This window comes from Rhincodon typus, chromosome 20 (assembly GCF_021869965.1).
Source record: "Rhincodon typus isolate 14 chromosome 20, sRhiTyp1.1, whole genome shotgun sequence".
Taxonomy (NCBI): domain Eukaryota; kingdom Metazoa; phylum Chordata; class Chondrichthyes; order Orectolobiformes; family Rhincodontidae; genus Rhincodon; species Rhincodon typus.
Genome location: NC_063351.1, coordinates 39,437,849 through 39,459,406, shown reverse-complemented (window position 1 = coordinate 39,459,406; position 21,558 = coordinate 39,437,849). Strand labels below are relative to the sequence as shown.

The 21,558-nt window shown below is 41.0% G+C and overlaps 1 protein-coding gene across 3 annotated transcripts in view; it reads left to right on the top strand.

Annotated features, from left to right (window-relative positions):
* The window catches only part of slka (STE20-like kinase a), a 147,338-nt gene that overhangs the window by 62,277 nt on the left and 63,503 nt on the right, over nt 1–21,558 (top strand). For all 3 annotated transcript variants that reach the window (XM_048608722.1, XM_048608721.1, XM_048608720.1), the window contains exons 3-9: nt 5,254–5,302; nt 8,671–8,820; nt 9,571–9,643; nt 9,837–10,031; nt 13,979–14,060; nt 17,104–17,235; nt 20,119–21,324. In XM_048608722.1, the coding sequence (XP_048464679.1) occupies nt 5,254–5,302; nt 8,671–8,820; nt 9,571–9,643; nt 9,837–10,031; nt 13,979–14,060; nt 17,104–17,235; nt 20,119–21,324 (1,887 nt within the window). The remainder of the gene's footprint in view (nt 1–5,253; nt 5,303–8,670; nt 8,821–9,570; nt 9,644–9,836; nt 10,032–13,978; nt 14,061–17,103; nt 17,236–20,118; nt 21,325–21,558) is intronic.

The window sequence follows — 21,558 nt, the reverse complement described above, 5'->3', positions numbered from 1 at the left end:
GACGATCGACAAGGGAGTCATGGTCATCATTAGACTCTTAATTCTAGATTTTTATTCAATTCAAATTCCACCATCTGCCATGGTAGGATTTGAAACTGTGTCCCCACAACATTAACAAAAAAAAACAAAAATTGGTGGAAAAACTCAGCAGGTCTGGCAGCTGTGAGGAAGTTCTGAGGAAAGGTCACTGGACTTGAAACATTAGCTCTGATTTGTGTCCACAGATGCTGCCTGACCTGCAGAGTTTTTACAACAATTTCTGTTTTTGTTTCTAATTTACAGCATCTACAGTTCTTTCAGTTTTCCCCAGAACACTTTAGGGCGGCACAGTGATTAGCACTGCTGCCTCACAGCGCCAGGAACCCAGGTTCGATTCTACCCTCAGGCAACTGTCTGTGTGGAGTTTGCACATTCTCCCCGTGTCCGCATGAGTTTCCTCCGGTTTCCTCCCACAGTCCAAAGATGTGCAAGCTAGGTGGATTGGCCATGCTAAATTGCCCATAGTGCTGAGGGATGTGTAGATTAGGTGGGTTATAGGGGGATGGATCTGGGTGGGATGCTCCGAGGGTCGGTGTAGACTTGTTGGGCTGAAGGGCCTGTTTCCACCCTGTAGGGATTCTATGATTACCTGTGTCTCTGGAAGAGCAGTCCAGTGGTAATACCATTAGGCCATTGCCTCTCCTGGACCTAGCAAATAATTCGAGGGTAAGTAGGACTCAGCAATAACTGCTAGCCTAGCCAGTAATACCCACATCCTGTGATTGAATTTTTAAAAATAAAGTGATCAGGTACAAAAAAAAGAGTTATTAGAAAACTAGGATACGAAGGGCACGAATTTGCGCTGCATCATTACGAAACCCTGGTTCATTTACATCTGAGTTACTGTGTATACTTCTGCATAGCAAATTGTTACAATCCATATCGAGACTGGTAACTTGGAGCTCCTTGTGCGATTTCAAGTAGTTTCTGCTGATTAGGGAGATATTTGTATTCCTAGTGACAATCTTGAAATTGTACAACAATATTTCAAGTTTCAAGACTTTAACTATCATGACTTAATACAACATCAATGAAACGCTACTTGGGCAGTCTTGCTCTATGTATAGAAAAGATAATCTATATTACCGTCTTAACACAAACAGTACTTCCAAGCCACATGTATATTCTATGCATTCTGCTCTCCACAAAATTACAGCCTTATAGGATCACAGGATTACAGTTGTTTCTCCGCCAATATTCTTCCATGTTCAAACAGACAAAATTGTTTCTGGCTGTATTTGGTAATCTGCTGCACCTCTGGACCTGATGGAAGATCACTGAATCACAACATGATTTGCTGCACAGAAGGGGGCTATTTGCTTTGCTGTGTTTGTGCCAGCTTTTTAGAAGCAACACAGTTCGTTCCTTTACCTTGCTTGTTTAAGTATGTTTTCTTTTTGGATAATTATCATATCCCTTTTTAAAAGCCATGATTAAAATGCTTTCACCAGATACTTGGGTGGCGCATACAAGATCTTAACCATTTGCCGCCCTCATGTCCCCATTGATTCTTCTGTCATTCAACTTACGTTGATGTCCTCTGATTGTCAGCCTTTCTGCAATGTGTCTCTCTATTTACTTTGCCTAGGCCTTTCATGATTTTTGAACACATTTATCTCGCCTTTCCCTTCTGTAAGGAAGACAAGCACAATTCATGAAACAATCCTGGAAAACTTGCCATTTCAAACTGTGATGCATGCATATTGCAAAGATTAGTTACTGTTGAAACAGGTGATGAGTGATTTATACTGAGAGCTGGTTCATAACTTTCTGCTGATTTGTTATCCAGGCAAAGTGAACAGCTAAGGCATGCCACTGGGCAGTGATCATATGGGATGCTGAGTGTCTTTTACAGTGTGTTAGTTTCACAGAATTCTTTGGAACTATGAAACATAGTTTATTATATTTGGAGCCATATTTACACTCCACCCACTGTCAGACATCATAGCACTGAGCACTTCCTGTAAATGATGCAAATGAACTGGTGCATGACTGCAAGACACTCTTGAGTTTCCACTTGCGTTGGAGTACTACACTGACTGTTTGTTTTAGTTTTGTCTTCATACATGTTAGATTATCAGACTAGAGTTACAAGGAATTAGCCTATGAAGAGTCCATTTTTCAATGTACTTTGTATTTCCAAATATAATTTATGAAATCCCCAGATGTTTTCCTTTCAGACAGGGACTGTTCTGGAATTTCTGTGATCTGCTCGAGGTGTATCTTAGATGTCAGTTATATCACATCACTCTTCATCCCACACCAGCAGTCTGCCTTCAGATAGTTGTACCATAAGCAGCTGATCATCTCCCAAGGCATATCACGCGACAAAGAGCTTCCTGATCTCAGCCTACTCCCAACACTCTGCAAGCAAGGAGTTAAACTTTACATGTTAAATGATAGCTCGAATACTAAATACAGCTGGGTGGAAATGTGGAAGCAGTTTCTTGGACCATTGTGTGTAATTGTTTGCAAATATGTTCAGAAGGAATACTGGTTGGTACCGTTGATGCATTTAATATATTGCACTTTTACAAGCTATTATATCCAGAGAACTTCTCAGTGATGCGCTAATGTGAGATCGCAAAAATGCATATATTATCTGGTTAGGGACCAGTAACTTCTTGTAAGAAGTAGACTAAGTTTGTGCCCTGAGGTACTTAGTAAGAGAATTAAAATGACAAGGTTCCGTGATTTTGAACAAACAAAAATAAACATTACTATCCAGGTTTAGATTATTGCTATGCAAAGTTAAAACAATCCACAATATCTAAAGAATATCCAGAATTAGCTGGAAGTAAATATGGTTAAATGGCAAATTGTGGTCAAGCACCTGCACATATCTGTACTATAAGGTGTATGTCATTTGTCCAAAATTTAATCTCAATTATCTAAGGCGACATAACACCTCAGTGAGATTGCTGATTAATTTGTGCAGGGATGCCAGAAGTAATCAGCATGATGAAAAGTGAACAGCTGTGAGTTTGCAATACAGGGGGAGAAGCCTCCAGACTGCAGCAATCAACATCTTTGTCTCTCTGTCTCTGCAGTGAAGTAACCAAAGCCTGGAAGATAGCTAGAGATTTTGTTCCACCGGTTGGTGTAAATGGTTTCCTGGAACTAGTGACTGAAAGATTTTACAATTAGTGTCTGAACCACACTATATCTTTTATCAAGAATTGAAAAGATCTGGAAACAAAGGGATTGGAGAACAGAACGTCCTTAGGAAGCAAAGTGGAAACCTCATCAAATCCTATGGATTGGTACTATTGAACTGTGTCCCCACTACTTTTTCTGTCACCCATATTTGCTTGTTTCTTGTTGAGTACAGAAGCCTAGTCAGTATTTTTTCTATTAACCTAAGTCCATCAGACAGGTAAATTGGGAACTTCGAGTACTTCGAATAAATCTCTAACTTTTGTGATGATCCTGGTAGTAGTGGAGTTCAGGTATCAGCAAACTCTTTGCTAACTGGGTATCGGCAGTTTCTAAATCTTTAAACTTGTGTTATATATAAATAGTTTGCTTTATTCCATTTTATTGTCATTTCTTTTGCATAATAAACTTCTGTTTTATTATGAAAATTGAATCTGCAACATTGTATGTTTGTGTTTTGATGAAAGACCACGCTGTTAAAACAAAAGCAAAAATGATCTTTCGAGACAGATGGGATTTAACCTGTCCAGTAATAACATCAGCTGGGATCATAACACATCAAATCGCGAACATAGTTCAAACAGACCCTGTGGATTTCTCAGTAACCCCCACTCCGCAGGGGAGGCGATGGCCTGGTGGTATTATTACTGGACTGTTAATCCAGAGACCCAAATAATGTTCTGGGAACCCGGGCTCGAATCCTGTCATGGTGGAATTTGAATTCAATAAATATCTATAATTAAGAGTCTAATGATGACCATAAATCCATTGCTGATTGTCGGGAAAAACCCATCTGGTTCACTAATGACCTTTAGGGAAGGAAACTGCCATCCTTACCCGGTCTGGCTTACAGACTCTCAGCAATGTGGTTGACTCTTAACTGCGGGATGGGCAATAAATGCTGCCTGGCCAGTGATGCCCTCATCACGTGAATGAATTAATAAAGAAAATAAAATCCCCAAACTGACATTGGTGACATTGTGGATCACCGAATCTCATTGAAGCTTTTAATGCTTTGATTCCTTGAAGCTCTCTCAAAAGCCTGTCCACTATGGACCGTCTTGATCCACTGCTTCAGTCCTGTACTTCACTCTTCTTTCATGGGGCAGCTTTTCCCTAAATTCTTGAAATTCTACACAGCACCTGCTCATGGGCACAATTCCAGGTTTTCTGTAGGCAGACAGCTTTACCAGGCTAGTGCTATTCTCCAAGCTCCAGTCTTTCTTAGCTGCAACAAGAAAGTACTGCTTGTGAGCTTCCTTTCCTCTGCCTCTCTGTTGTGTGGAAATATTAACAGTTCACAAGCCCACACAGCTCTCGGGCTTTTTCTGAGTCCTAGCCCACACTTATAATTGCACCAATTGGCTACCAGGATTTCTCCAAATCCTGACTATTCAGATCCTGCTACAGCAACACCCTAAATAAGTACTAAAAGAACTGTGACTACTGTAAATTAGAGGTAAAAGTAGAAATTGCTGGAAATGCTGAGCAGGTCTGGCAGCATCTGTGGAGAGCAATCAGAGTTAACATTTCTGGTTGAATGACCCTTCCTCAGAACTGAAGAATGGTCACTTGACCTGAAACATTAACTCTGATTGATTGCTCTCCACAGATGCAGCCAGACCTGCTGAGCTCTTCCATCAATTTCTATTTTTACCGACAGCAACACCCTGTTGGGGATGGATCATTCTCTACTTGCAGCAGAGCATCTAACATTTGATATTGCCAGGTGCCTTACCTTTATGGTCAGCCTCGACCTCATTGTCTGGTTTATTATGCTAGTCCCAATCGTCCCAGTCCTACTGTCCTCCTGCGTGTTCCCACTTCTCGAAGTCCATATAAACAACATCCATAGACATGACATAACGGTCTCAGGATATGGATCAAAGCTGGGTAAATGGAAGTGCAAATGAGCTGCAGCCTTATTGAATGGTGGAGCAGGCCTACCATTCATTAGACTAAATGGCATACACCTATGTCAAAGGTTGTTGGCTGCTGCACCATTGTTTTAAGACCTATGTTGACTTGTCTCTAACCTGCAAGCTTCTCTTCCCATAGATTCTGATTGAATTCTGTGCTGGAGGAGCTGTAGATGCAGTAATGCTGGGTAAGTTCTGTTGAATTTTGCTGTGCATTATTCTGACATTGGCTGTGTCTAACTTTACATTTCTGTGTGCTGAAAATAATAAGAAATAATGCCTCGATGGTGCACCACGGAAACAGACTGTTCATCCCAACAGTCCATGTTGCCATTTACACTCCGTGAATAAATAGTCCAGTTCACATTTCCCTGTATCTATAATTGTTTATCTCCATTTATATTGATTTATCTAACCTTTAAGTAGTTTGTGCCTCTCCCACTAACCCTGGGAATAACAGCCTCCTAATTCTCTGTCTGAAGAAGTTTCTCCTGTTTTCTGGCCCAAATTACCTTCATTTTGTGTCAACAGCCTTTTGTTTCAGAGTCTCAACCAAAGGAAGCTGCTTGGTTCACTCTGTTCTGTCACATCCTTTCATCATTTCAAACACATCATTATCACTCTTAAATTTGCTTTATTAAGGCGCAAACAATTGACTCCGCACCCCCAATTTTTCTTCCTATCGGGCATCATCCTAAGAATCCACTCTGTACCCTCTCTAAAAGCCTAACTTTTTTCCTACAATTTAGACCCAATACTGCATACAATTCTCGAACATCTTAAGATTTTAAATCTGCTCATTTTAACCTCTTGTATTTTGTATTTTATATTCTGTACCTCTTGTTTAAAAACTTCAATTTCTTTAGCTTGTTTCATGGCCTTATCATCCCAGGGTGCTGATATTTTTAAAGTCCTGTGAATAGCCAGTAACACGCACATTTCATAAATGAGTAAACAAAAATCTTTCTTCCAAATCTCTGTGCTAACTCAAAGTCTATTCATAGTCATTCCTGCTGTAACATAACTAAATGTTTCCTCCTCACAATTTCCAATTAAAGCCATCTGCCACTTTGTAACTGGTTACCCCATTTTATTAATATATCACTCAGTAACTTCCTTTCATCTTGTAAAGAAACCTGGTATTTCTATTCCATTTATAAATTTAACACCATGCCCTCTAGCCTTGCACTAAATTGTTGCTGTACACAGTGAGATTCATGTGCGATGCAAAGGTTCACATTGAACCACTTTGGAAAGCTGTCTGTAATCTAATTTTGCGTTCTCCCTTCTAACCAACTCTTAGTGTAGTTTGCCATCCACATGCAATAGTTTTGAATCCTTGATCATTATATTAAAGACTTTACTAAAGTCATGTCACGCTTGCATTTATTGCATTATTCCTATTTGATATGCTAAACACAGTTGTCCCTTTATGAAAATTCATGGTAGCTGCTCCTCTATTCTCTTTGTATTCATGGTAATTTAATCTGTAATTGAAGACTAAAGTTTTTCTCTACCACAAATGTTAACTGCCCTGCTTTTACCCAGAGGAATTGTTTCCTATTTTAAAACTGGTTTTTATACTGATTACTCTCCAATTTCCCAGTTCACAGCCACACCCAATAATGCTCGGAAATGCCATTTCTTGGGACTGTGTAATTTCCTCCCTTATCTCCTGCCTGATCCTATGATGTATTTGAACAGAAATTCGTCATTACATTGCTCCTCTCACTCTCTCGTCCACATCTCCAATATCGTTCTCCAATAAAAATCTGATGCAAAATGTTTGTTAAATTATTGATCATCATGTACAGATTGACAGTCCTCTTCTGGAATTTCACGTTGTTTTTAATAAACCTCTTTTTACTGATAGACTTTACAGGAGCACAAGAATTAGCAGTAAAGGATACCATTTGGCTGTCAATCTTCCCTGCCCATTTAGTACAATTATGGCTGATCTTGGGTATCAACTCTTTTCCCCCCCCACCACCCTCAAAATATCCCTAGATGCCCTGAGACCAAAAATCTGTCTATGCCAGATTTAAATGTATTCAATGATAGAGCATTCACAACATTCACAATCCTTTGGGGCAGAGAATCAAATTTTAGTGTTCTCATGAATATTTTTGACATTTTTCTTCATATTCCCTCTTAGATATCCCTATCCTACTCTTAACATTTTTTACTTATGTTCTGATATATACCTTTTAGTTTTTATTGGTTAATCCTTACAGACCCTTCCTCAATGTTAATTGATCTCTAAGATTTTTATTTATCCACAGCATCATGACACTTATAGTAATGAGGGGGAAGTGATGGCCTGGTAGTATAATTGCTAGACTGTTAACCCAGAAAGCCAGATAATGTTCTGGGCACCCAGGTTCGAATCCTGCTATAGTTGATGGCAGAATTTGAATTCAGTACAACTCTAGAATTAGGAGTCTAATGATGACCATGAATCCATTGTCAATTGTCAGAAAAACCCATCTGGTTCTTTAGGGAAGGAAACTGCCATCCTTGCCTGGTTTGGACTACATGTGACTCCGGACCCACAACAATGTGGTTGACTCTTAACTACCCTCTGGGATGGGCAATAAATGCTGACCAAGCCAGTGAAATCCACATCCTGAAAATGAATAATAAAAAAAATCTGTTTTTAAAAGGAACATTAGAATTACTCTTCTTGTATAATTTTGCAATTTTTTTTTTAGAAACAATCTTCTTATACAATTAGAAACCCATTTACGACTCAATTCCCACTTACTTCACCGTCCGTACACCTTATCTTACATCACCACTCAATCCTTCACGTAACATTCTCTATCACCTCAGCTTTGTCCTCACCACCCATCCTCCTCCATCTTGGCTCAGCTCGTATCTCTGGGAAAGGCTTCACTATTATCCCACACACGCTCTCGTTTTCACTTTTCTTATTCTCACTCTTTCGCTCATTCTTTCTGTCTCTGTCTCTCTCCCCACTCTCTCTGTCTCTCACCTGCTCTTCTTCTCTTCCCCCTCCCCTCCCCTGTCTGTCTCCCCCATGAAACATGGCAAGGGAAGAGACCTCGTGTTTTAAATGCTTCCTGCTAGTTGCTTTTAAAACCCTTAGCACCAATTAGTGCCACACTGAATACAAACGTTGAAGTTTTACTTGGCACTTGTTGACCATAACTTCCTCAGAAATGAACTGGAAATGGTTATCTTTTCCTTTGAGGATATTGGGACGCAACCATCCCAATGACTTCCAGAAAATAAACTCAGCCCCAGGTCAGATTGAGCTGCTCTTGGATTTCTATATTTGGCTCATTGGAGGTCTCCTGTGGCGAAAAGCAGGTACCAGCAAGATTGCCTCAAGACCAGAGGGAGCCTCAGGTCAGGAATGGCTGGATCCTTATTTGATGAGTAGTGTTTAGCGGTACATCTCAGAATATTGTCCTTTGTCAGTCTTTCGTGAGCCTGATACTTCTAGCGTGGTATCAAGGTTAGTCTAGCTCTTACACATAATGTTTAGTATTTTTTCTATTACCTTCTTGCTTCACATGTTCTTGTTTCATAGAATTGGAAAGAGCTCTGACTGAGCCTCAAATTCGAGTAATTTGTAAACATACACTGGAAGCTCTGAGCTACCTCCACGACAACAAGGTGATCCACCGAGACTTGAAGGCAGGGAATATACTGCTCACAATGGAAGGAGATGTCAAACTGGGTAAAACTTCTTTTCTTTTAATCAGCAACACAGTTAAACTGTGTCTGAAAACATGTAACATAAAGAGAAGATACTCAGGTCAGGCAGCATCTCTGAAAATCTGCTTGTAATAATGTTTGAGATGTAAGCAAAAATATTTGTGAGGAGCCAAAAGTGAAAGACACTGTTCATGGAATATCAATGAGATACTACAGTTACATGTTAGTCAGCATCTGAGAGAGAAACAACAAGTTAACTTGTTCATTGGTGTCCTTTATCAAGAAAAGCCATTTACACTTGGCTAAACTTTGGAAAAGGAGATTGTGATTGTACTGATTCTCCTAATGAGACAATGTTCCAAGACTCCTTAAATTGGATTATTGAGCTATACAATTACACATGGAAAATGGTTGCAGTTAAAGATTAGAAGGGTACCTAAGGCCTATTGAGTGACAGCAATAATTTTCTGTATTTACTTTCCCAGCATTAATAAAAGGCAATGAGTGGAATGCAGGCAGGCTTTGGATGTTCTGTTTTTCTCAATCCTGACTCTTTTTTTTTTTAAGTAGTAAAATCACCAAAAGTTCTTGTATAATAATGGTGTCCATATATTTCAGCAAAAATGTGCATTTTTCTGCACTATTCGAGCTGGGGCCTGGGGCACTTCTGCCTCAGTGCCTGCAGTCAGTTTAACAAATTAATTGTCAGAAATGTCATGCCAGTGCAGGCCCAGGCCCGGGTGAATCACGTTCCTTTCATTTTCTATTGCAGCTGATTTTGGGGTCTCGGCAAAGAATAACAGGACATTGCAACGAAGGGACTCCTTTATTGGGACACCTTACTGGTAACGTGTTGATTTTTACAGCTAAACTTGACTTGTGCATTTTGAAGATCTAGTATTATTTATAAGTTTCCAACTGTGTGGGTTGTATGTACTGCATAGTTATTAGTGTCTGGGACTACATGTTTTCCAGTTTCTGGGCTATTTGTACAGTGCCTCAGACATTCAGTGACGTGCTGTGCTTGTCTTTCTCTAGGATGGCACCTGAAGTTGTGATGTGTGAGACATCAAAAGACAAGCCCTATGATTATAAGGCAGATATCTGGTCGCTGGGTGTCACTCTGATTGAGATGGCTCAAATGGAGCCTCCCCACCATGAGCTGAATCCTATGAGAGTCCTACTGAAAATTGCTAAAGCTGACCCACCCACACTGACGCAACCATCCCGATGGTAAATATACTTGTGTTGGTAGCCAGTTGCAAGCACCTGTTCACATTGCAAATTTTAGTGTCTGTGGATCTCTGTGGATATTTCATCTAGAGTCATTGTATAGTTCAATGTTATGTTTAGATTAGATCTGTACTGCTCAAATCCTTGCATAGTGGCCATTTCACCTGAACACAGTATTACAGTAATCCATTGTGTTCAATTCTACTCTGCTTGTACTACTCTGGTATCATGTTTATGCGCGTCCTTTTGTTCCGTCCCTCCTGTTTCATCATTGAAACAAAAAATTTGTCCAGAGGAGGTATAGGTAGAATTAACAGAATTAGTACCAACAGCTGCAGCCTGGAAAAAAAAATAGTGGAGCAACAGGTAATGATCCAAAACTTGCCACACTCAGCCATAAATGGCAGTAGACAATTAAATAACTAGCAGCAGATAGAAGCTCCACAAGTACCTTCATCCTTTATGATGGAGCCCAGCACAACAGTGCAAAAGTTGAAGTGCTGAATTCATCTTCAGTCAGAAGATTTGAGTGGATAGTCAGTTTCAGCCACTTCCTGAAGTCCCCAGCATCAGAGTATTCACCCATTTTGGTTCATTCAATGTGCAATCAAGAAATGACTGAAGACATTGGATACTCGAAGGCTGGAGGCCCTGACAACATCTCATCAATAGTACAGAAGATTTGAGAACTAGCCACCTCCCTAGCCAAGCTGTCCTACTGCAGCTTCAACACTGGTATGTGTCTGACAATGTGGAAAATTACTGATTTTATGTCTTGTACACAAAATGTGGGACCAATTCAACCAAGTTAATTACTGCCCTATCAGTGTAATCTTGGTGATCAGCATGGTGATGGAAGGGGTCATCAACAGTGCTACCAAGCAGCACTTGGAAAGCAGTAACTGCTCACTGATGCTCAGTTTGGGTATCTCCATGGCCACTTGACTCGTGACCTCACAACAATCTTGGTCCAAAGATAGATAAAAGAGCTGAATTGCAGCGATGAGGTGAGTGACTACCCTTGACATCAAGGCTGCATTCGACCAAGGATGTTGTCAAGGAACCCCAGCAAAACCAGAGTCATTGAGAATCAGGAAAACTTTCTCTGGTTAGAGTTGTACCTATTCAGCGGAAGATGGTTTTGGTTATTGGAGTCCTGTATCCATACGCATCAAAAGCTGGACAACAAGACCGAGACCAGCTTGAACTGTTGTGTGACATGAACTTTACATGCTACATAAGTGCCAGACATCTCCAACAAGAGGGAATCTGTTCATCAACTCCATTATATTTGCTGGCAAATGCATTGCTGATTTCCCCCACTATCAATATTCCAGGTGTTACCATTGATCAGAAACTGAGCCAGACCAGCCATATGAATACTGGCTACAACGGAAGGTCAGAGGCTGGGAATTCTGCAGTGAGTAACTCACCCCCTACTTGTTAAGTGCCTGTTCACCATCTACAAGGCACAAGTCAGGAGTGTGATGGAATACTCAGCACTTGTCTGGATGGGTGAGTCTTGGCTCAGGAGATTTGTCAGCAACACATCAGAAGGCCATGGATTCAATGCCTATGCTAGAACTTCACCACATAATCTAGGATGACATTTCAGTGGAGGACTTGGAGGTTGCAGTTATCAATCCAAATCATCTCGTGGCACAAATGCCTTTGCCACCATCAAGGAAGAGCTGTATCCAGCTAGCTGCCTATGAGGCCACTGAGTTTCTATCTATGAATCTGGACTTACCAGCAGATCTTTTTGCTCCCTGTCTTATTATACCTATCAAAATAGCATTATGCTGGTGAGTTTAGCTCTCTATAATACCTTTTTTTGGGTTCTGTAGAATGTTGGTTTTTATCCCAGTAGGAGAAATGCATAATGTGTACTGACTGCTGCTAAATCTCCAGATCTTTCAAGCTTATATCATTTAGAGTTTGTCCAATGGAGAATGCTAACGGTAAGTGTCAGAAATCCAAGAACCTATGTTGGAGACTTCTTTCTAATGGGAAATTGGTGACAGTAGCAGGCCAGCATTTATCATATTTAATTACTGTTCCACATGGGATACAGGGGGAGCTAGCCACTGGGCTTAAAAATAGGCTTGAAGGTAGCAGACAGAGGGTGGTGGCAGAGGATTGCTTTTTGGACTGGAGGCCTGTGACCAGTGGTGTGCCACAAGAATCGGAGCTGGGTCTACTGCTTTTCCTTATTCATGTAATGATTTGGATGTGAATGTAAGAGGCATGGTTAGTAAGTTTGCGGATGACATCAAAATAGGTGATGTAGTGGACACTGAAGAAGATTATCTCGGAGTACAATGGGTCAAGAAGTGGCAGATGGAGTTTAATATAGATAAATGTTGCATTTTGGTAGAGCAAACCAGGGCAGGACTCCTTCAGTTAATGGTAGGTCCCTTTTGGGGAGGCAGGGGGTGTTGCCAAACAAAGAGACCTAAGGGTGCTGATGCATAGTTCCTTGGAAGTGGAGTTGCAGGTAGACAGGATGGTGAAGAAGGCATTTGACATGCTTGCTTTCATTGGTTAGAACATTGAATATAGGAGTTGAGAATGTCATGTTGCTGCTTTTCAAGACATAGGTAAGGCCACTTTTAGAATACTGCAAACAATTCTGGTTGCCCTTCTGTAGGAAGAGTGTGTTAAACTTAAGGTGTAGAAAAGATTTACAAGGATGTAGCTGGAACTGGACGGTTTGAGTTTTAGGGAGAGGCTGAATAGGCTGAAGCTTTTTTTCCCCTGGAGCATCCGGGGCTAAGGGGTAACCTTATAGCTGTTTACAAAATCATGAGGGGCATGATTTTAGCCAAGGTCTTTTTCCTGGGGTGGAAAAGTCCAATGCTAGAGGGCATAGGTTTAAGGTGAGAGGGGAAATATTTAAAAAGGACCTGAAGGGTAATTTTTACATGCAGAGGGTAATGTGTGTATGGAATGAGCTGCCAGAGGAAGTGGTGGAGGTGGGTACAATTAGAACATTTTAAAAGCTGTCTGGTTGGGTATATGAATAGGAAGGGTTTAGAGGGATATGGGCTAAATATTGGCAAATGGGACTATGTCAGATTGGGATGTCTGGTTGGCACAGGCGAGTTGGACCAATGACTCTGACTGAAAGATTTCTCTACTGACTATTATGAACTGACACTCCTTTACTGCTCAGTTGGATGTTGAAGAGATTGTGATACTGTTGAACGATGAACAGGAAGTTGAATATATATTGCTAAGTTGCACCATTCAAACAGATGAACCAATCAAAAACAGAAATTGCTGGAAAAACTCAACAGGTTTGGCAGTATCTGTGGACAGAAAGCAATATCAACATTTAGGGTCCAGTGACCCTTCTTCAGAAATAGTCAGATGTTGGAAACTCGCACCATGTTGGTCATCATTTGTAATGTAGTTAAGCACACAGGCCATTCCTGGGTTGCAAACAGCTTCTGTTGTTGAGTCTGTTTGCAAGTTGGCTTGTATACAAATCAGAACACAATGCAGGAGAATATAAAGTAGACATTCCTAAGTACAGAAAATGTTTGTAAGTTGGACCTTTTTGGGATCCCGTTCGTAAGTACAAGCGTTCATAAATTGAGCATCTTGTGTTGTCTGATCTCTGTACTGTGCAAACACAATAGCTCAATGCCCTCCTGTGTTTCTGTGTCTAAAAGCCAAAATTAATGCATTGTCTGTAATTCTTTGTCAGAGCTGGACACCAGTTGCTTGCTGACTGTGTGTTTCTTTTTCAGTTCTTGTTTTCCATTTCTAATCCCTGCATTTCGTGCCTTTTATGAACATTTGCCTCATTGCAGTTTGTGGGATCTCACTGTACATACCAGCATGCTGTTTATATAGCAGCACTTGCCATGTTTCTGATAGCTTTGACCAGGTGTTCTCAGAGTTCTTTCGTAACTTCTAATGACAGTTATTTCTTTCTGTAGGTCGCCTGAGTTCAGTGATTTCCTGAAGAAGGCATTGGAGAAGAATGTTGAGGTGAGGTGGTCATCCCAGCAGTTGCTACAGGTGAGTATGTAACCTGTGTGAAGCTGGACGTTTTTGGCCTGGACCCTTCTGAAATTTCTGAAGAAGGGTCCAGACCCGAAACATCAGCTTTCCTGCTCCTCTGATGCTGCCTGGCCTGCTGTGTTCATCCACCTTGTTATCTCGACTCCAGCATCGGCAATTCCTACTATCTCTCAGTATGTAACCTGTGTTTGATGGACACCGAATGGGAAAAAGCTTCACATTCTGACAAGGACCAGGGCATTCTGAACAGGAGAATATTAAGATTCGTCCTGATTGTAATATATAACTGTGAGCAGTCCAGATTACAAAGATAACTGGCTTGTGCAGATGGAACTGTTAGCATTGTAATAATGTTGCTGGATTAGTGACTCAGAGGCCTGGAAGTAATGCTCCAGAGACAAATTCATATCCCATCAACATGGTATTTAAATTCAATTAATTAATAAATCTGTTGTCAAAAGCTAGTCTAAATAATGGGACTGTGAAACTACCATTTTAAAAAGCCCACCTGCTTCACTGATGTCCTTTAGAGAATGAAATCTGCCGTCCTTACTCAGGCAGGCCTACAGTTCGTGTGACTCCAGATACACAGCAATGTACTTGATTCTTAAATGCTCTGACAAAGTCTTTCAAGCCACTCTTTTATCAAAACCATTACAGAAAAGTCAACACTGAATTTATCTGCACAACATGGTCTATAGCAGTTTAAGCTGTACCACCTTCTCAAAAACAATTGGAGCTGAGCAATAAATGATGCTCTTGTCAGCAATGCTCTTATACCAGAGGCTGGCTCCACTAGTAATCTAGGATACACTAAGGGAGTGCTGCATTATATCTTCAAATCTCTGGAATCTGGTCTGCACTCTGAAAGTATGATTCAGATGTCAGTATTAGCAGATCACAAGTAGAGCAGCACTGAACCAGAGTCTGACCCTGCCCTAAACTGAATTGTAAACATACTCCGTTTCTTGTAGTTGGAGTGCCCATGGATTGACAGGGGGAGGCCCCTGGGTGCAGATGGAGCTTTACTGGCCTGTAAGAATTTACAGGCCACTCATTCTGTGTAACAGCTGGTTTCTATATTGGAGTATCCCATCAGAGTCTGCAGATTTAGAATTCAAAGAGAAACAGCTGAAGTGAACAGAGAGAGAGCTGCTTTGTGCAGTCTACATTCTCTTATACAAAGATCATAAGAAAAATGGCAGCTTCATGTCTATCAGATTTTGCTGTTTTGGCCTAACACCCCAACCATCTGTGAGTATAAGTTAGAACTTGTTTGTTAGATGCTTGCGTGTGTACCTGTATTGGCACTAAAATACTGCTTCACAGCTTTTCCACTGTGATCGCGTTTTAGTGTTTTTGAATTAACAGGATCCCAGAGTTATGAAAGGGATGGAGGGTTCAGTGAGGGGGTTCAAAGAGTGGGTGAAGGATTTGCTGAATGTTTGAGATGGGGAGCATTTCCATTTGCACAGCAACTTTTGTATACTAATTGAGCCATGGCATACATATATTTGTCATAGAACTACACCTCAAAACACTGTTGTCTTAAGCATACAAGTGCATTGTGAGCTAAATGTACCCTGGAGAACAGACAGTTAAAATTCAACTGCAATATAAAATAGAGGTATCTATAACAAAACATTATCACCAACCCCCGATTTGCTCCATTCCTCCTGAATACCGTTTTCTGATTATCACTGGATCAAACTCAAGGCACCAAAATGGAGGCCAGCACCTGCCAGAATCTTGCTGCAGAGCACACAGGAAATTGTAGTACAATTAAACTGTCTTATTGCTGAATAACTGCTATTAAGGTCCTTGTGACCCCAAAATTTTGTTGACCTGTGCTTTGGGAACCCCTGGTTTCGAGGTTTGTAGAGTACTTTATGAGCTCCAGATCATTTGTGCTGAGAATATGCAGCATGGTCATCAAGCAACATAGCATCTAGTGAGTCCTCATGTCAACTCCTCGTGAGAGCAAGTAAGCTTTAGTTCAATCAAGTGATTCTGAACCTGTTCAACTTTATTAACCATTGCCCAATGCTGATCTAGAGTTGGTAGCCTTCTCCATTACACCTTTTCTCTGTGCTAAGCCAGAATCAGTCCCATCCCCACTAATCCTTTCCCAATGCTGATCCAGAATCAACTCTTATTATTCATTTTATTGTCTGCGGCAAAGGCTACAAGTTAAAGAAATTGAAATGGAGCTTTCTAGATTTCACAGTAAACGCAGCAACATTTGAAGAGCCACATCAGAAGAATGATCCTGCCTGAGATATTAGCTATTCAATGCTGATGACCGTTGTGCATTTCTGAAAAACAGAAAAGGCTGGAAAAACCTAACAAGTCTGGCAGCATCTGTGGCAGCAAACGGTTAATTGTTCATCTTGATGAAGTTTCATCAGGACCATTTGCATTTCTGAATGTTTTTCAGATTTGCAGTACTTTTTAAAGCTCTGTGGGAATATAGGGCCATTTTGCTCCAGGTCAATTTCAACCCATGTTTAAAATTAGTTGTTGTACATGATGCTGGAGACCTTAAGAATGTGGTAGAGTCTCAACATCTCTTTCGTTTCTCAATGGATGCTGTAACGCTGCCTCGTGCAGTTACATCACAGTGATAGAGGGGGAGCCACATTCGGTGACAGATTGCTTTGGCAGTAGCTTAGGACATGAGGGATTTTCTTTAGATTCGTTCTTTGCACGTGTGTACTGCTGTCTCGGCTAGCATTTATTTTCCATCCCTAAATACTCTTGAGAAGTGGTAGTGAGTTACCTTTTTGAACTGCTGTAGTCAGTGCGCTGTGGGTACACATCGCTAGGAGGGAAGGAATTCCAGGCTTTTGGTTAAACAACAGCGAGGGAATGGTGGTATAGTTCTAAATCGTGATAATGCGTGGCTTGGAAGGGAACTGGCATGTGGTTGTGCACGTCTCTGGTGTATTTTTTTTGGTGGTCACAGATTTGAGATTACTGTGACCTATTGTGTGTAACTTAGTTTTTGTTTCTAAATCTGTTTGTTTTCTCCCCTTTCTAGCACCCATTTGTGGTGAATGTTAACAGCAGTAAGCCTGTGAGGGAGTTGATTGCAGAAGCAAAGGCAGAGGTAACAGAAGAGATTGAAGAGAGCAAAGAGGATGAAGAAGAGGAGGATTCTGAAAATGCAGCAGTGAGTATCAGATATGCTAGGCCAACACAGTAATTACAAAATTTTAGCTGGTAAAGTGATTGTTAGCTTGCTTGCTTTCCAGCTTTGCGTTCATAGATTTATGCCCATCATTTTTTTGACTCTCCAGCATAGCCGCCCATTTAATCTTTGATTCGAATCATCTTGAATTGGATAGAAGTATTGACTTGTCAGGCCCGTACTTCAATTTGTGGGAACCTGAATGTCATCAACCTTTGAATATGGGAAGAAAAAGCAATTAGTTGTGGGGAGGTATTCATTAAAAAAAATCTCAGGGAATTCAGAAGAAAGTTCATTACCTGATGGTGAAAATGTGGAACTCACTACCACAAGGAGTAGTTGAAGCAACTAATATTAATGAATTTAAGGGGAAGCTAGACAAGCCTATTGGGAAGAAAGATTTCAATAATAAATTTAAAGGATTCCTTATTTCAGTGAATAGAGTCGAAAGACTCACTCTTTAAGATCTGGATCTTAAGCCACGTGCCGTTTTGCAATATTGCTCATCATCACGAGGACATTGGTTTGTCTTGGAGTTTTGAAAGCTTTCACCAAGTTCTACCTTATTCTCATTACAGATCGGTAATAGAGTCATAGAGCTGTACAGCACTGAACCAGATCCTTCAGTCCAAAGCATCCATGCTGACCAGATATTCTAAATTAATCTAGTCCCATTTGCCAGCATTTGGCCCATATCCCTCTAAATCTTTCCTATTCATATACCCATCCAGATGCCTTTTAAATGTTGTAATTGTACCAGCCTCCGTCACTTCCTCTGGCAGCTCATTCCATACACACACAACCCTCTGCGTGAAAAGGTTGTCCCCTCGGTCCCTTTTTAAATCTTTCCCCTCTCATGTTAAACCTATGCCCTGTAGTTTTGGACTCCCTTACCAGAGGAAAAAAATCCTTGGCTATTCCTCCTATCCATGCCCCTCATGATTTTATAAACCTCAATAAGGTCACTCCTCCACCTCTGACACTCCAGGGAAAATTGCCGCAGCTATTCAGGCTATCCCTATAGCTCAAACCTTGGTAAATCTTTTCTGAACCCTTTCAAGTTTCACAACATCCTTCTTATCGCAGAGAGACCAGAACTGCATGCAGTATTCTGAAAGTGGCCTAACCAATGTCCTGTACAGCTGCAGCATGACCTCCCAACTCTTATACTCAATGCTCTGACCAATAAAGGCAAGCATACCCAAATGCCGCCTTTGCAACTCCAGTTTTAAGGAACTCTAAACCTGCACTCCAAGGTCTCTTTGTTCAGCAACACTCTCCAGGACCTTACTATGAAGTGTATAAGTCTTGCCCTGATTTTCCTTTTCAAAACGCAGCTCCTCACATTTATCTAACTGAAACTCCATCTGCCACTCCTCGGCCCATTGGCCCATCTGATCAAGATCCTGTTTTACTCCGAGGAAACCTTCACTGTCCATTACACCTCTAATTTTGGTATCATCTGCAAACTTAAAAACTATACCTCCTGTTCACATCCAAATCATTTATAGAAATGATGAAAAGCAGTAGACTTAGCACCGATCCTTGTGGCACACCGCTGGTCACAGGCCTCTAGTCTGAAAACAATCTTCCACCACCACCCTCTGTCTTCTACCTTCAAGCCAGTTCTGTATCCAAATGGCTAGTTCTCCCTGTATTCCATGTGATCTAACCTTGCTAACCAGTCTACCATAATGAACCTTGTTGAATGCCTTTGCTGAAGTCGATATAGATCACGTCCATGACTCTCCTCTCTTTTGTTACTACTTCATATGATAATAGTTTGTAATTTTGCAAAATAGCAAAGGAGAGAGATATAAACATCTCCCCATTGATCATAAACTTAGCTGGGTCACATAAAAATACAGATCAGTGGCTAGTAATTCTTCAGTGAACAACTCCCTACTTTTCTCCCTGCAGTCTGCCCACCATCCACAATGCTCAAATCTAGAGTGTGATAGAACATTCTCTATTTGTCTGGGTGACTAAAACTCCACATCACTCGGGTTTGACCCCATACAAGGTAAAGAGGCACAGGTTATTGGCACACTATCTTTCACCTCAAACATTCACCTCCTCTGCTGGCACTTCGTGCCAGCAGTGCATACCATCTACAAGATATATTGTGATACCTTGTCAAACCTCCTTCAATGCAACTTCTAAACAAGTAGCTTAGGATGACAATACCAGCAGATGCATGTGAACACTATCATCTGCAAGATGCTCTTTGTCCTGACTTGAAAAGTTATCATCTTTCCTTTGCTGTTGTCATCTCAAAATCCTGGATTTTGCCCCATTACCGTTGGTGTACTGACAATGTATTTCGTTGCATAGGCCCAAAGCAGTGGCCTACTATCACTTCAGTGGCAATTAGGAATGATTGATCAATGTTGGCCTTGCCAGAATCACCATAACTATGAACAAATATAAAAAAGGATCCAGCAGTACGTTCTTCTATGAGAGTGACTTGACTAATCAAAATCACATTCTTGTGCCTTAATTAGCAGAGGAAAGGAGCCATTTACTCTCGAAGAAGAGTCTTTCACTCCTTCATAGATTGTGTCACAATGGAAAGTTAATGTATTGTGGACAACCTTTGGCCTTATTGACTTTTCCTTGAATTTGGATTTCACTAAGTCATTGATGGTCTACCATTGCTGCTCTGTGTAGTTACTGTAATATGCGCCTCAGTTAATGCAAAATTTCTAAGTATGAATGGCGGCATGATTTTAATGCTCTGATTTGGTGTTTGAAATGCTGTTGCTTCATGGATGGAACTAACTATGAATAGAGCTCAGAAATAAATTAACTGTTTATTGATCTTGAATTACACAACAAAAAAAGCTTTATGCTGTATTCCTCTAGGCTTTGCCAGGACATAAACGTGCCCCATCAGATATCAGCACTGCCAGCTCTGAGGATGAGAAACTCTCCCAGTCTCCTTCAATCCTTGAGGCTGTTTCTGAGAAAATGGAGACAGAGTCTGTTGAAGAAAATACAGACAAGGTCAGTGACAAGCTGTCAGATGAGGGGATTGGCACCAGTGAAGGGGAGAAGCTGATGGAGAACAATGCTTCTGACGCCAGTAATGAAGATGTACAAGGAGGTAGTGAGAAACTAGATACTGATGTTGGGAAACGTGCATCATCAGAAGAGAAATCTGAGACAGAAGAGCCAAATGTGGAGATCCCAGAAGCTCAGGATAGCACTGAGCAACCTCTGAAAGAAGATGAGGTACGTGAGGATGTTAGCAAACCTGAAGAGGAAAAGGGCAAAGTGTCAGAGATAAAAAAGGAAACTGCACCTGGAAAAGAGAAAGAGACAGAGACGGAGCCAAATGAAGTTAAGGTGGAGGGAGAGAACAAAGCAGCCAACACTGAGGTGACAGAAGCCTTGGCAGTAACGCAGGCAGAGAAAAGTGATGAAGAAGCAGCAAGAGAAGCTTCCAATGCAATAATGATCAGTGTGCAACCTAAAGAGACCATACCTGAAGAAACAATGGATGTAATTTCTGGCAAAGGAGAGCAGGAGGTGCCAGAGTCCACTGTAAACACTCCAGCTCTCCGCAGTGAAGAAACAAAAGAGGAGAAGCAGGCTGATGATCTCCAAGTGAACTCTGGTACACAATTAGTGGAAGGTGGAAGATGTCCCGAGATTGAAGTTGTAACGGAGAGTGGTGTAAAATTAGAGTACACTTCAGAGACAGAGGCTGATACTAAGACACTACCTGAAACTAAGACACGACCTGAAACTATCCCTACCCCAGCAAGCATAACGTTGAGTGGCGAGTTGAATGAAACACAAGATGCTATCACTTACAAAGTGAAGGAAACAGAGAGTGAGAGCCCAGATGACATAAAGCTGGAGATGATCCCCGAAATCAATGTCATCACTGAAGAGATGAAGGAAAATTTTGATCCTGCTGCACAATCGAAGAGCATGAATCAAGAAAAAGAGAGAGATGCAGATTCTGGGAGTGGGTCAATGGCAGACAACAACAGCATTGACTTAAGCCTGTCCATATCCAGCTTCTTGTCCCGCAACAAGGAAACTGGATCGATATCACTTCAGGTAACAAATCAAATTCAGATTTTTTTAAAAAATTACTTTTTTATTTTGGTGTTCAGTAGAGTGCATTGATGTTTATTGACCATCACTAGTCACTTCTGAGAAGATGAGATGCCTTTATTGAAATTTTTGATTGGTTTGGCTGACCGATGGCTCAGGGATGGGCACAACACAGGGACCTAAGCGACAGGTAGAGAGCACTTGGACCAGGGTGGAAAGCAGACAACATGGGAATCA